The 15,535-nt window shown below is 45.9% G+C and overlaps 2 protein-coding genes across 2 annotated transcripts in view; one reads left to right on the plus strand and one right to left on the minus strand.

The window, feature by feature from the left end:
- Positions 1-11,472, minus strand: LOC143839950 (uncharacterized). Its single transcript, XM_077342742.1, has 4 exons — positions 11,388-11,472; positions 966-1,049; positions 696-779; positions 1-500 (listed from the first exon to the last, which is right to left on the minus strand). Exons 2-4 carry the CDS (start codon positions 1,039-1,041, stop codon positions 34-36), a joined length of 627 nt encoding a protein of 208 aa, XP_077198857.1. The 5' UTR covers positions 1,042-1,049; positions 11,388-11,472; the 3' UTR covers positions 1-33.
- The window catches only part of EPHX1 (epoxide hydrolase 1), an 11,435-nt gene continuing 6,286 nt past the window's right edge, over positions 10,387-15,535 (plus strand). The window contains exon 1 of the mRNA XM_077342715.1: positions 10,387-10,546. Coding sequence (XP_077198830.1) covers positions 10,518-10,546 — 29 coding nt within the window. The 5' untranslated portion in view covers positions 10,387-10,517. The remainder of the gene's footprint in view (positions 10,547-15,535) is intronic.

The following is a 15,535-nucleotide window of genomic DNA, read 5'->3' on the forward strand; positions in this document are numbered from 1 at the left end:
ACTATGAGGGGGAGAACTTGTCCGCCGGTTTGATTATTCTCTTACCGAGAACAGTCCTCCTTCGTGTTTGTGTGGAGGCATTCTGAGACGGGGTTGGTGGGGTGGGTGCTGGAGGTGGTGGAGTTGGTGTAGGGGGGGGACGTGGACGGTTATTTGTGGAGGGTTGGCCGTCTCCATGACCGCGACCGCCCTCTCCATAAGTCTGCGAATTTGTCTAATCTCCTCCACGCTTTCACGTAGGGATTGGTTAGAGTCCCTGATGAGTGCCCTCAATTTTTTCCCCTCCTGGGCCTGGAGGGTGAGCATGGCCTGGTCTGCGGCTGCAGCACGCCATGTCTCCTCCTGGCAGTGCTCCAGGAGGCTCTGTCCCACGCTCGTCAAGAGGGAGACGCGCCTGAGCCTGGCGCGTTCCCTCATGAGTCTCTCCTCTGCCGGGAGCGCACCTCTAGGTGGTGGGCTGGCAGGACCCGGGGGTGGTTCCTCATCTTCCGAAAGTACCTCTGTTGGTAAAAATGAGAAACAGAACTGTTAGTACCATTGATACAACCAACACCGACCATGGTGCCCATGGTGGGCTTTTTTGTTTGCCTGTTTTAACAGCAAGACTCTGAACAATGGCTAGGGAGCACATGGTTAGTGGTTTGTGACATTGTCCTTCAGTTATGGTTAGAAGGGAACAGTTCATGCATGCTCACCCTCTTGAATATCTAGCCGCCTGCGTTGGGCAGGAGGTCCAGGCACCCCACGCTCTTCCTCCTCCTGCGTGCCGGGTATGAAATCTGCAAAAAAGAACAAAACATGATTTAGGACCAAATGGTGGCAAAGCAAGCTTCAAAACCTACACCAGCAACGTAGAGGGACTCTCTTCTTTCTCCTAGCAGGGCTGCTGCCCCCTGCACAAACAGAAAAGCACAAAGCAGTTTACACAGCACACACACACACCCATGATTGTCACAAATACTTACCAAGGTTTGTAGATGCCCCCGAATCGCTCTCCACATCCTCTGCTGCTGGAGACTCGCGGGGCTCCGTCCCTGGCATCTGTGTCTCTGTGGACAACAGCAGACAATAGTGAAAAAGGAGCAAGCATACAACCTGAACCACACAGCATGCTCCCAAAGTAGTGGCTAAAGTACTGCAGAAGGCCTATGGCTGAGGCATGCTGCAAAACTTTTTGGGTTGTTGGTTAAACACTACTGTTTTAAAAAGCCACCATAGCAAGCAGTCCACAAACAGGCTAGCATATTATGCGTTGCAACGAACACACGGCATCCAATAGTGACAAAGGAGCAAGCATACAACCTGAACCACACAGCATGCTCCCAAAGTAGTGGCCAAAGCACTGCAGAAGGCCTATGGCTGAGGCATGCTGCAAAACTTTTGTGGTTGTTGGTTAAACACTACCGTTTTTAAAAGCCACCACAAGCAAGCAGTCTACAAACAGGCTAGCATATTAAGCGTTGCAACGAATACATGAGAAAACGATTCCTAACCGTCAGAAAACACATTTGAACAAAATCAAAAGTGCTTACTGGAGGCAAGGGGCGTCTGCGGCAACATGTCTTCTTGCTCCCCATGTGCGAGGGCAAGAAGGTCCAGCGTTACGAGGTCCTCACCGCGTTGCTGGACCTGGGGTGGAGGCCGGACGGTGGACGAGGTGCCCTCTCCGGGATCCTCCGCAGCGGGTGGTTCCTCCACTGGAGCAGCCGGCTTACGGACGACCTTCAGGCTCCTCCCGACGCGCTTTGGCCGGCCGTCTCCTTCCCCCTCTCCGTACAGTGCCCGCTGCTGCTCGAAATACGGGCAGGTTATTTTTTTGTTGCCGGAACCCTTGTTGTGGTTCACGGCCCACATGTACTCTGCCCGCATGGTCTTTGTTTTGGACCGGCATTCAAGGCCGGTCCTGCGGTGGCCCAGGGCACGCATCCTAATGGCCACTTGTTCGAACACCTCCCGATTCCTATGTGAGGATTGGAAGGCGTCCTGGATTTTCTCTTCGGCGAAAATCGCCATCAGGTCCCGTATCTCGTTGTCCCTCCATGTTGGTCCCCTGCCGGTTGCCTGGACGGACGACGACTGTGAACCGGATTCCATACTGCCTTCGCTCGTGGCTAAGCAAAATGGAGGTGCGAGGTGCAGGGTGCAACGGATCATATACCTTCCCGCACACAAAGACAAAAGGACTAGCCGGCTCCTGATTGGTGGTGGGCAGTCGGGGACATGTTCATTGGCCACACGAGGTCACATGTCACGTTCAAAACTCCTCGGGCGGGAACAGGATCTGCCCCTACTGGCCAGATTGGCGCTCTTATTGTTTGACTTCTCGCATGCGCTGATGCGTTTACATGCGGGAAGAGCAGTACGGACATGCAGCAGGAGCCATTTTACTGAAATGTCCGCCATTACACAAACGCATGCCGGTGAGCAAGTTCAGCAGTACTCGACAGTTCCCCAGCAATATTCGCCAGCCAAAGCTTAAATCAACCAAACATGACTTTTGACTGGCGAAAATTCGTTGACACGCTCAGGGGAAGGTTTTTTAAAATGAATGTGGAACGGCGACTCCGCTAGCCGGCCGCCATTACACAAACGCATGCCGGTGCCCGCCCAGAGCACGTTCAGCAGTACTCGACAGTTCCCCAACAATATTCGCCAGCCAAAGCTTAAATCAACCAAACATGACTTTTGACTGGCGAAAATTCGTTGGCACGCTCAGGGGAAAGTTTTTTTAAATGAACGTGGGACGGCGACTCCGCTAGCCGGAGGTCTAGCCGCCGAAGGAAGGGGTTGTCCGCACTCCAGCACAACCACACACAAACACCCACTACACATAAACCGCCCCTCATGATATCGCATCGCATCATATCTGTTGAACCCCTCAAAGCTGTACAGGACTGCGGTCGGCGAATGTTCGTTGCAATGCTCAGGGGAAAGTTTTTTAAAATGCTCCCTGCACGTTTACTCCGCTAGGTCTGGCCGATGGTAGACGGGGTTTTAAGCTTTGGGGCATGTTTTGCGTGACGGTGTGTGCTACTGTGCTTTTGAAATACTATTGTGCTGTCCGGGCAAAATTTCCGAAAGTGGTCGTGCTGGAAAGCCAGGCGCCGTCTCGTTGCCTCGTTGATCTGTGCTCGGTCCGAGAAAAAAAAATGGCGAACAGTTCGCCGGAAGTTTGGAGGAAAGGCTCAGGAGGAGGGACTTCGAAGAACCCGCAACAATGTTAACGCACAGGTCTTTAGCGCTAGTGTTGCAGATTGGTTGCAGGAGTGTATCGCTATCCGGAGGGTGAATCCACTTTTTGCGATTCCCCTAAAAGCGCTACAACGAAGCGCTTTTTGCTGATTGGTTTCAGGAGTGTTGCAGATTGTGTATGACGTCGTGCGTTATGGCAAATCAATAGCGTTACCAATTGGCAACCATTGTGCGATTTTGAAGCCGTGCAAAAAGCCCCTTACTCATGCTAAGTAAATATTCTATTGTTGAAAAAGAAGCATGTGTGTGTGTTTGGACCACAGAAAAGTAGAGAACTTACTTGTGGGGGCATGCATTTATATTATGTACTGATCATAGTCTCTTGACCACGTTATTGACATCAAAAGAATTGAGAAAGGCAGGGAATTAAATTGCTCAGTGGTCAACACAGTTGCTTTCTTTTATTTATGGAACGGCATATAAACCCAGAATGGAAAACGTAACAGGTGATTGTCTTGGCTGCCCTTGCCATCCTCAGGCATTTTGTCAGAAGACGATATAGAAGTTATTGCCCTTCTCTCAGGTATCCCAGTTGCAGTTCAACAGGAGACATCCCAAACTTCATGTTCAGCATGCCCAATCCAGAAGAAATTAAGGGGATTTCTGATGAGTAAATTCCCAATTCGTGTAAAGAAAACTTATTCCTTGCTTCAAAGTGCCTAATGAGTGCGTAATCACCAAACAGTTGCATATTATGTGGTACACATTAATTGCTTGTTCCAGAAGAGCTGCAGCCTACATTTATACACCTTGATACACATCAAGGACTTGTACAGACTAAACAACAATTGTGGGATTTGTATTGGTGACCTGGGCAGGAACCATCTCAAGTGAAAGGAACCATTAAGGCTTGTGTCACTTGTAAGTTACATGATAAAACAGCAGTAACACAACCAGCAGCATTGCAGTCCCATTTCCACATTCTGCATGGGAAAAGCTTGTAATTGAAATCTATCATCTGCTGTAGGGGTGGAGAAAAAAGAAGCCAGAACTAGACAACCACCTGTTTGGATGAAGGCCTATATTGTGGGTTAAGAATGGAAGGAAAGAACTGTGGTGTAGATGTGTGTATTTAGCCATTCTATTTAATGGGAAGAGGTGTATATAAAGAAGGAGTGAATGCCACTATATGAAAGTGTTTTAACTGCTCTTTGGCTGAGACCTCAAGGAACAGATTTTGACATTTGCCATGGAGGCATTCCTGGAGAGATGTAAAAGCAGAAGGAAACTTAATCCCTATCTTCTCTCACTCCTCCCCAGCAACTGGGGACTGGGACCTTTTTAAAAAAATTATGGTTGCACATCATCGCCAGGCTAGCCACTCCAAGAACTGCTCTTTAACAGAACCTTGAGTATTGCATTTCTGTGTCTGGCCAAGACAAAAAGAACAGAAAGTGAGCTGAGGTGGATCTGAGGGAGTAGCAAATACAGCGCTGGAGGAGGACCAGTAAGCTGAAGCCTATTTATTTTTCCTGGCAATTGCCCTAGGACTGTACAGGATCTTTGCCACAGGATGTTCTGCTGGAACAAGTGGTTACACATTTCTACTTGAACTGATCATGTCCTGTTTAGAATTACCTCTTAAAAATTCGATGCAGTGGTTTTTGGTTTTAGAGACAGAAAGATAATGCTCTCTTATCTTGTAAATGGTAACCATTTGCTATGTGCACTCTTGAGAGGATTGACAATGATCTCTGACTGACAGGAAGGCTTCCAAACTTTAAAAAAAATTCTGCATGTTATGGGTACAGATGCCCATGAGCCAGAGGGAGACTGTACCAATTCCTGTGCTAATGCAAATACCAGGCTAAGAATTCAGCAGTGTTAGTGGACCACGAGTGGCACTAGAGGGAGGCAAGAAGGGCTACTTACCTTGTCTAGCTGTGTTTTACAAAATACTATACTTTCACTGATCATATGCAGATCATATAGAGCTAGAAAAGTTTCTTAAGTGTCAGGATAAATGGCTGATGACCAAGATCAAGTTAGTTCATGCCATAGTATTCCCCATTAGTATGCATGGGTGTGAAAGTTGAACAATGAAGAATGCTGGCAAGAAGAAAGTTGACTCATTTGAAATGTGATGTTGGAGGAGAATTTTACGGATACTATGGACTGCCACAAGGATAAAGAAGTGGGTTCTAGATTAAATCAAGCCTGAACTCTCCCTAGAAGCTAAAATGACTAAACTATTGTACTTTGAGCATATTATGAGAAGATAACAATCACTGAGAGCCAGCTTGGTGTAGTGGTGGGAGTGCAGATTTCTAATCTGGTGAGCCAGGTCTGTGCTCTCCCACATGCAGCCAGCTGGGTGACCTTGGGCTCACCACAGCACTGATAAAGCTGTTCTGACCTAGCAGTGATATCAGGGCTCTCTCAGCCTCACCCACCTCACAGGGTGTCTGTTGTGGGGAGAGGAAGGGAAGGCGACTGTAAGCCGCTTTGAGCCTCCTTCGGGTAGAGAAAAGTAGCATATAAGAACCAACTCTTCTTCTTCTTCTTCTTGATAACACAAAAATGCAAGGAAAGTTGAAGGCAGCAGGAAAACAGGTACATAGAGATTATCATAGTTTTGTACATAATCTGGCCAAGATAGAAAGGCAGGTTCAGAAATATTCCAAATAGATAAAATATTACAATGTATTTTGTCACATCTATTTGTTTACAAATATAATAGCTGGGCAAGAGATGAACAGGCCAGATACTGTTACTTATTGAAGCTGTACTAGTATCCTTAAAAGCAAGCCTGTTAGCACCACCCCATCAAAGGCTACATCTGCCAGCTAGCTTTAAAGACCCAGAATTCTGTCTTTTTTCCTGACTCTTTCCCCAACTTTACACTGTTCCACTACAGTTGAAATGTAAACTGATGAGTCATAACTTAGAGCCACCAGCCATTAAAAAAATCAAAGAAAGAAATATCTTCTAGTGCCTATTAACTGTCCATTGAAAATATTTCTTTAGACACTAACAAACAAAAGATTAGAGGAAAGGTTGCCTCCTCAGCTGATGGCTATGACTACAGTAACAGTAGCAACAGTAGATTCAAATGAGTAGCCGTGTTGGTCTGAAGTAGCACAATAAAATCGGAGTCCAGTAGCACCTTTAAGACCAACAAAGATTTATTCAAGGCGTGAGCTTTCAAGTGCAAGCACTCTTCGTCAGACTAAGAACTGACCATCATAACAGTAGGAATATATAAGCAAAAGTTAATCTTGTTACATTAGTAAACTGTGTCATAGCATCCAAACACAGCCACATGACAACTCTCTGCCAAACCAGCAGTAATAATCAGCAACAGTACAGCAACAGTAATAATCATTTCTGAGTTCTGACATTCAAAATCTGTCTTAAAGGTCTCTCCACTTAGGACCAGCCTGTTATCCCAGATTCTTATTCCTATGCTATTAAAAATACATGTTATCTCAAACCTTAGCTACAAAAATATGCTGAATGGCAGGACTCTCCTTTCTTGCTCAGAGGGAGGAGGTAGGCTCTTTGACTAGTGTTCTCTCTCCTCCTGTGGTTCTGGGCTTCATGATCTCAGAAGAGGCTGGATGAAAGAGCAGGCAGGAAATTATCATGTTATTTGACATTTCCTGCCTGGTTAAGTACCCTTTTCCCTGTAGGGAGACTGCACAAACAGCTGGTGTCACTGGGAGGCCCCAGTCAGGCTTTATGAACTACCCAGCAGGGGGTAGGGCCATACCATAAATTCTGTAAGTAACTAGTTCTCCCAGCAAGGACCCTGTCCTTGGCTTTTCTCTTGACACCCCGCTGAGCTTCCAGTGGCAGCTAGAGGGGATGCTTGGCAAGCCCTTTGCTGGACATTTATTGGATTAAACATCCATTTTATATTTCTGTTTTTTCCCCCCTGGGATGGGATCTACTGAACAACATGCTCAAGATGTTGAGATACTGATGGCTACAGACAAAGCTCCTGCAGATGCATGGAATAAAGGGAAGAACAGCTGACAGCTTGTGGGAACTGGGGGGGGGGGGAAGAGACACACTTGGGAGGTTGTCTTGAGCTGCTTGTAACCACAGCCATTGGGAATACAACAAAGCATTCACAAACACTATCCTGCTTCTTACAGAATAAATGGTCAATACTGCATGGAAGACTGACCTATAACTAGTGGATCCGTTATATCACAGTCCATACTGGTGTTTTCCAAAGCATTCCCAGTGTTCCCATTAAACATGAAGGAATACTCATGTCTCACCACTAACCCCCAAGACCTCCAGTTCAGGGAAAATACTTTGCAGTGGCCAGAAAGGGGCCACTGACTGCACAGATCAATTCCAATACAAAGGAACAAGAAGTTAAAAGGGAGCAGATGTTCTCTGTATATATGTCCACCCTGTTCCTGGGAGGCAGGCCGCTGCAGCTGTTACCCGCCTGAGGCTCTATTTACCTACACTGGCCAGTGTGACACCTTCCTAGCCATTCTGTTTTCCTTTGGACTTGGCTAAGCATTTTCTTGCCCCAATTGCTTGTTTTTGTGAGTGCCTGCTTTAGAGTTCCCTTACACACACACACACACACACACACACAGAGAGAGAGAGAGAGAGAGAGAGAGAGAGAGAAGCCAACAAACCAGAAATGTACTGAGGCAAAATAAATTACCAGGAAGAACTACTGTTTAAAAGGCTGGAAAAGTAACTTTTGGAGGATACTGAGTTCTCCGTGAGGTTTCGATGTTATAATGAAAACAAAATGCTGCATGGTTTGATTAATGTCCAGGGACATCATATTGCTCTCTGCTCCTTGGAGGAAGGGTGAGGCAAAAACATGCTCACAATGTGCGGAAGATAGGCATCCCCCCACCCCTGGTCAGCCAGCAGCTAGTCTTATGATCTGACCCTCTTTCCATCCCTCCATAGATGGAGGTAAGGGAGGAATGGAGGAGTTTTCTGGACTTTTTATTGCCATGTTGTTTGGGTGTTATTGCATTTGCTGTCCATTTAAGTGGGGTTTTTACTGGAGTTTTTATTGGACGTCAGGAATGGCAGGTAAGGAATGAACAAACAAACAAATGATGTGTCTTAAAATACAGAATCAATAAATTCATGATACATCCCATTAAAACACAGAGGTGCATTTTAATTATTCTTCTTTAAATCCGGTTGCCCATTTACACTCCTCCATCCCAACTGCACCAGGATGCTTGCAACACACCTGTAGCCAATCAGTACATGTTGCGTTTTCCCAACAAGGCAAATGGTGGTTCCTTGGAGCCATTTCAGGTCAAGAAGATGTACCTGATCTATTTCACAGCCCCACAAGCCTAAAGAAGAGTTCTGAGCATGGAACCCCCAACCCTGGCCATTGAACAGACCCAGAGATGGCCCCAGGAAAAGTGTAAAGTGTAGTTAGATCCCCATCCACAAAGCTCTCTGGGTGTCCTCAGGCCAGTCATTCTTCCTCGCATGAGGTTTATGAGGATAAAGTGGAGGACAGGAGAATGTCAGCTGCCCTGACATTATCTTTGGATAAAGGGTGAGATAAAAATAAACTTAATAAATACAAATGTTTCCTAGCTCTTTTAACAACACAAAAGAGCAGCTTCTATGGATCTGTTTCAGTTGGAGAAACTGGTAGGGGAGGAGGCTGGAGCTGAAGCCCCTTCTTGTGTGCTAAGATCCTGATCTGAATTGTGCTCCAGTTTGACTAGGAATTAAGTTCACAAAACAGAATTCCAGGAATACATCTGTTCCAAAGGCCTCATGGTAACCTAGGGTTGCCAACCTCCAGGTGGTATCTGGAGATCTCCTGGGATTGCAACTGATCTCCAGGTGACAGAGATCAGTTCACCTGGAGGAAATGGCCACTTTGGAAGGTGAACTCTATGGCATTATACCCCATTGAAGTCTCTCCCCTCCTCAAACCTTGCCTTAGGCTCCATGCAAAAATTCTCCAGGTATTTCTCAACCTGGAGGTGGCAACACTGTGGCAATCACATGTCCATAACATGGACACAGTAATGTGTAAGTACTTAAAATATACAGGATCTTCATGTATGGATTGCAATGAAAGTCAGTAAAAGTCACTGTGCCTGCAATTTAGCAGTTTGACCACTAAGGGTTGCTAAATAGCGAAAAAATAGTATTTGTTTCACTCAGTATACCAGCTTTGCATTTCAGAAAGTGATTGCAACCATACTGGATACAAGGAGTACCACAGTAGTGGTAAAAGATCAGGCTGCTTGCTGCCTAGAGTCTAAAGACAGAGAGAGAGAGAGAGAGAGAGAGAGAGAGAGAGAGAGAGAGAGAGAGAGCATGGCTCAGTGGTAGACCATCTGCTTGACATACAGAATGTCCCAGGTTCAAGCTCCAGTTGAAAGGATCAGGTCATGGATGATGTGAAAGATTTCTGTCTCAGACCCTGGGCAGTGCTTCTTCTATGAGTAGACAATACTGACCTTGATGGACCAAGAATCTGGTTCATGTGAAAACATAAAATAAGGTAGGATACACATATTTAAAATATAAATAAAATTATATCTCACTCTGCCAAAACAGTAGAACTTTGAGGTAAAGAGAAATTGATGGGCCAAAACAAAGCACTCTTTTGCACAATGCATAATTAACTTGTGAGGTTTACTGCCACAGGATGTATTAATGGCAACTTTCTGGCTCTCCTCCATGTATCTCCATTTAAACCAATTACTCATGATGACTAAGTGGAACTTCCATGGTCAGAGGCAATATACCTCTGGATTCCAGTTGTTGGGGCACAACTGCACATGGAAGCTTTGGTCTCTGTGCCTTTGTTCATGGGCTCTTGGCGGCATCCAGTTGACCTCCCCTGGGAAATATCATGCAGGACTAGACAGACAGTTGGTCTGATCCAGTAGGGCTCTTTTCACACTATTGTTATCATAATCAAAGTTACGTGATCGACTTAGAAGTGTGTAACAGTTTAGGATGTAGATCAAGATAGGGAGCCGTGTTAGTCTTCCTGAAGCAGTAGAAAAGAGCAAGATGCTATAACCCCCATGTCTAAAGAAGCCTGAATGGGAGTGGTCTCTCTCCCTGATATATAAGAAAGAAATGGATAATCCTGGAGAAGGAATAAGCAACCGTGTAAGTCTTGGACAGTAGGTGGCACTGTTCTCTTTGTGTGTACTATCTCTGCTACTCCAGCCTAGAGTAATAGGCTAAGAAGGCAACTGAAGGCGGGTGAACCTGGAAGGGTTTTTGCACAGCACCAGATCTGTGCCAAACTGATCTGTTCTTCACAGGGCCTTCTTGCAGACATGTGGCAGCAGCTCTTACAGAGCGTCCGGTGAGTGTTCAGAGGGGGCAAACAAGCTTCTGGGGGAGCTGATGAGGTCGGGATGGATTGTGCCTGGAATCGGCTCAGGGGGTGGGGTCTGGTGAGAAAGAAAGAATTCAGCCCGGGCTGAATCGCTGCACAGAGTGTTTGAAGACCCTAGTTAGGTGTGCGACTGGAACTGAGAGAGAGGCAGAAGGTAAACTCTCTGACTGCACAGCAGTAACTGTAGAATAATGACCAACCAGTTGTGTTCTCAGTCACTGAAATGAATATACGGTAGCTACGCCGTACCTAAACACACCTGGAAAGGAAGTGGGGGAAAATTCATTTTACTCTTCTCAGCCATTGTGACAAAGTATGCATGCAGGTCTTTAAAGTGTCTTTGGGAGGAAAATACCGAACAATTATTGTTGATCGTGACTGGAATCTTAGAATTCCTCTTGCAGAGGAAGAAAGTCAAGAAGCTGCTGATCTGATCCTGCTTGAGGCAGATTAGCATGACTAAAGCAGCTTGGCTCTGAATCTGTGCCATATTTTGCAACCGTAAGGCCTGTGAGCAGAGAAACGCTTGAAGGTCCAATTACCTGTTAGATAAGCTGCTCACCTTTCTAAGGAGCTAAAAACTGGGAGGGAAGGGCTCTTCCTGGCCCTCAGAAACCCAGCTTTCCTCTGGTGGACTACAGGAGCACTTTACTAGACCTGCTCCTCATATCAAATGCTCCTAAAATTTGTGATCTTGCAGAAAAATCCTTACCCTTTATAGCTATAAACTTACTGTGTAGCCATAGGCAGGGCCTTCCCACACATACACACAGTATCATTGCAATGTCAGGATAATATGCTTTCCTACCTTACAAGGTTGTTGTAACAACTGCTGGGTAATCTATATGCAAAGTACTTTCAATGCCACAGAAAAAAAATATTACTTCTCTACTGTGCCTGGACAGGATCTGAAGTGATATTTGTGTTGATAGCTTTTATTTCCTTTTTGGGGCAAAGGGCAAAGTTTTAGCTAACCATTTACAAAAAGGAATCTACAATCCAAACCCACAGAAGAGGTCAAACATCCCAGAAAGTGGGGAAAAGGAAGGGGCTGGCGTTCAAGGAGAGAATTGCACACGGCCTCTCTAGCCCTACTGCCCAATCAGTCAGGTTTCCCCAGAGTGACTTTTTTGCTTTCTGTGCAGTTATTCACTTGGATTCAGCCTCCTTGACAAACTTTCCCTACTCCTGCAATACAGAGCATGACAGCTCCCATGATGCTTAAAGTGGATAGTAGGTGACCACCCTACCACTTCCCCTTGGCAGCCAGTTGCACCACTGCCTAAGTCTGGTCTCTTGGCTGCAAAAGGAAGAGGCAAGAGTAACTGGTGTGCTATGTTAATGAAGGCTGTGCAGGGTTGTATGCAAACATTTTCCCCTGGAGTGCAGAGAACTGAAACTATGCCCCCACTACCACCACCACTGATTGTTCCCGGTGTCACCATTGCTTTATTTAGAAACTGTGTATCCTCCTGTCTCTCCAGACCTGTTCAAGTCTGCTCATAACAATAAAAAACAGAGTTGAAACAAAGAAACAAATAGCAATAAAAACATATTGATAAAGCAGCCCACATCCATAACAATCAAGTAAACCAAAAAACTTCAGAGCATTTTCCCCCATCAAGCGGTTTCTCAGTGGAACAGGCTTCCCCGGGAGATGGTGGGTTCTCCATCTTTGGAAATTTTAAATCAGAGGCTAGATAGCCATCTGACGGAGAGGCTGATTCTGTGAAGGCAAAGGGGTGGCAGGTTACAGTAGATGAGTGCTTGGGATGTGAGTGTCCTGCATAGTGCAGGGGGTTGGACTAGATGACCCATGAGGTCCCTTCCCACTCTATGATTCTATGATTCTAAGTCACAGCTGACTTGGCAACCTTGTAGGGTTCCCAGGGCAGGAGATGTTCCGAAGGGGTTTCTCATTGCCTGCCTCTGGTCTCTCATCCAAGAACAAGCCAGGACAAATCCTGCTTCGCTTCTGAGAGCTGATGAGATCAGGCTAGCCTGGGACATCCAGGCCAGGGCCTAATAGCACATAAAATAGAACAGACTAAAATAATATTGATAAAACAGTCCTCTGGTTTGGAGCAGACCCTAAAATGTCTTCGTTAAAAGCCTGAATTTTAAAAAATTCTGTTTTGGCCTGGTGCATAAAATAGGTTACAGTGAGCCCTGTCTCTGGTCGCCACCTGCCTTGTTTCTGGAGGCAAGGGATGCAGAGAGTAGTGCTCTTACCAGGCAGACAGTCCTTAAAAGACCCTGGCTCCAAGACACCCACGGTCTTACAGGTAAGAAGCAACACTCTGGCTTATGCCTGGAAACAAGTGGAGAGCCAGCGCAGATCTTTCAGCACCAAGCTGATATGATCCCTGTATCCAGCCCTTAATACTAGCCTGACAACTGTATTCTGGACCTCTTCATGTTTCTGAACAGTTTTCAAAGGCATCCTTAGGTACCAGGGCCAGATGATTATTGATTTGTTTATTCATCATATGGCATGTGTGTAATATGTATTTTACTTCTCTTGTAACCCACATGGTCTATAAGGAAGAAGGGTGGCTAACAAATGTCTTAAATAAGTAAATAAGGGAACATCTCCTGCTGTATCCTGGCACACGTACAAAGCATAAGCCCTCGATCCATCAGGCTGGGCAGATCTAAGACTAGCCATCAGACACGTCAAGAGAAATTATGACAGATCGACTGGTCGAGCATTTTTAAAAGGCTGCCCTTTCTTCAGAACAACAGAAGGGCGTTTTGTCAGCAGGCTTGATGTTTATTCTAATTTTGTGTTTTATATATTGTGAGCCGCCATGAGCCAGCTCATCTGGGAGTGGCGGGATAAAAGTCCAATTAATATATAATTAATTAATACAATTTCATTCAGTATGTTCAGGGGCTGCCTTGAGACATATCCATGGTTAACAAGGGGTCCAGCATCATAAGCTGTTTGGCTGTAAGAAAGCTACAGAATGCCAAACGAAACTGGCCTCTTCCTTTGGCCGAGATACTTAGTGTTATTTGTACCCATCCTGTCTGTCTTGCTTGTTGAGATGCCAGCTTCCAGGTGGGAACTGGGGAATCCCCTGGAATTACAGCTCATCTCCAGACTAGAGTTTCCATGGAGAAAATGGATGCTTTGAAGGGTAGACTCCATGGTACCACAATGAGGTCCCGGTCCTCATGTTCCATCCCCAAATCTCTAAGGATTTCCCAACCTAGGTCAGGCAACCAACCCCCCGTGCCCCGCCCACACCAGTAGCCAGGGGGGACCTGGCAACACTACTTGCTTGGCTTCTTTCAAACTCTCGGCAGAATGGTTACATCATACAGTGGGAACAGTAGCTGTTTTCCATTGTACATACTTTTAGAATAAAATTGTAGCCTGAAGAGCTTGAAAGCAAGCAGAAATGGCTTAAATGGAATAACTACGATAGGGTTTTTAATCTCTGTTCCTGTATTGCATATTTCATGCACATTCCACTTAATCACGACAGCTGTAGTCACAAGGGTGGCTAACAAAGTTAAAATAACCTGATTTTCATTCTTGATGTTATTATTTATTTATTTATTTTAATTGAACATTACTCCCGGCAAACTGGCTCATGGTGGGTTGCAAAAGAGGTTCCAGTACAAAAAACCCCCAATAAAACCCCATTAAAACCCAATTAAAACACTATAATATAGTAAGAACATGTCGGTAAAAATAACCTCATCCTATAGTGGTGCATCTAGCTAGCGGGGTCGGTAATGCAAAAACTGGTCGCCGCCAGAGATGTCAAAGAGTTGGTAGCAGATGTCTTACTGGGGGGGGAGAGGGGCACCAGATCTATGCCCTGAAAAACTGGTCTCATCCATAAACCTGGTGGAAGAGCTCCGTCTTTCAAGCCCTGTAGAATGCTGAAAGCTCCCACAGTGCAAGCAGCTCATCCGGGAGCTCGTTCCACCAGGTAGGGGCCAGGACCAAAAAGGCCCTGGCCCTGGTTGAGGCTTCTCTGGGGCTGAAATTACCAACAGATTGGTGTCTGTAGAGTGCAGAGCCCTGCAGGGGGCACAGAGTGACAAGTGGTTCTGCAGATATGTAGGTCCCTGATCACAAAGGACCTTAAAGGTCAAATCAAATCCTTGAACCAAATCCAGGCTGCAACTGGATCCAGTTTGCAACTGAGAGCCAGTTTGGTATAGTGGTTAGGAGTGCAGACTTCTAATCTGGCGAGCCAGGTTTGATTCTGCACTCCCCCACATGCAGCCAGCTGGGTGACCTTGGGCTCGCCACGGCACTGAGAAAACTGTTCTGATCAAGCAGTGATATCAGGGCTCTCTCAGCCTCACCCACCTCACAGGGTGTCTGTTGTGGGGAGAGGAAAGGGAAGGCAACCGTAAACCGCTTTGAGCCTCCTTCAGGTAGAGAAAAGCGGCATATAAGAACCAACTCTTCTTCTTCTTCTTTAACTGGCAGCCAATGCAGCTGCCTCAGCACAGGCTGGATATGGGCCCTCCAAGTTGTAGCTGTGAGGATCCTAGCAGCTGCATTTTGTACCAGTTGCAATTTCCAGGTCAGTGACAAGGGCAGACCCGCGTACAGCCAGTTACAGAAATCAATTCTGGAGGTTACAGTTTGCATAGATATTAGGAGGACAGATATAGCGCTAGTAGCCTCGCCTGGTGCAGATAGAAAAATAACTGTGCCTCCATGGTCAGTGAGGCATCCAGGGTCACTCCCAAATTCCTGGCTTGGGGCGCAGTGGTCAGTTGTGCTCCAGCCAGGGTGGGTAAGCGTGCTTCCTGTTCTTCCCTCTTCCTACCCAATCATAGGACCTCTGTCTTAGAGAGGTCTTATTTCAGAAATAAATTGGTTTACATTATTATTTTTAAATTCATAGATATATTTGTTTTGTTTTTAAAAGAACCTCTGATGTTTTGTCCTGAAGAAACATCAAGTACTCATCATCATTCTAG

This window comes from Paroedura picta, chromosome 1 (assembly GCF_049243985.1).
Source record: "Paroedura picta isolate Pp20150507F chromosome 1, Ppicta_v3.0, whole genome shotgun sequence".
Classification (NCBI taxonomy): domain Eukaryota; kingdom Metazoa; phylum Chordata; class Lepidosauria; order Squamata; family Gekkonidae; genus Paroedura; species Paroedura picta.

Coding starts and splice junctions, on each gene's coding strand:
- LOC143839950 (XM_077342742.1), bottom strand. CDS start 1,041: ATGCCAGGGACGGAGCCCCGCGAGTCTCCAGCAGCAGAGGATGTGGAG. Junction 780..965: donor GGGGGCATCTACAAACCTTG/GTAAGTATTTGT, acceptor TCTTTTTTGCAG/ATTTCATACCCGGCACGCAG. Junction 501..695: donor GCGGCTAGATATTCAAGAGG/GTGAGCATGCAT, acceptor TTTTACCAACAG/AGGTACTTTCGGAAGATGAG.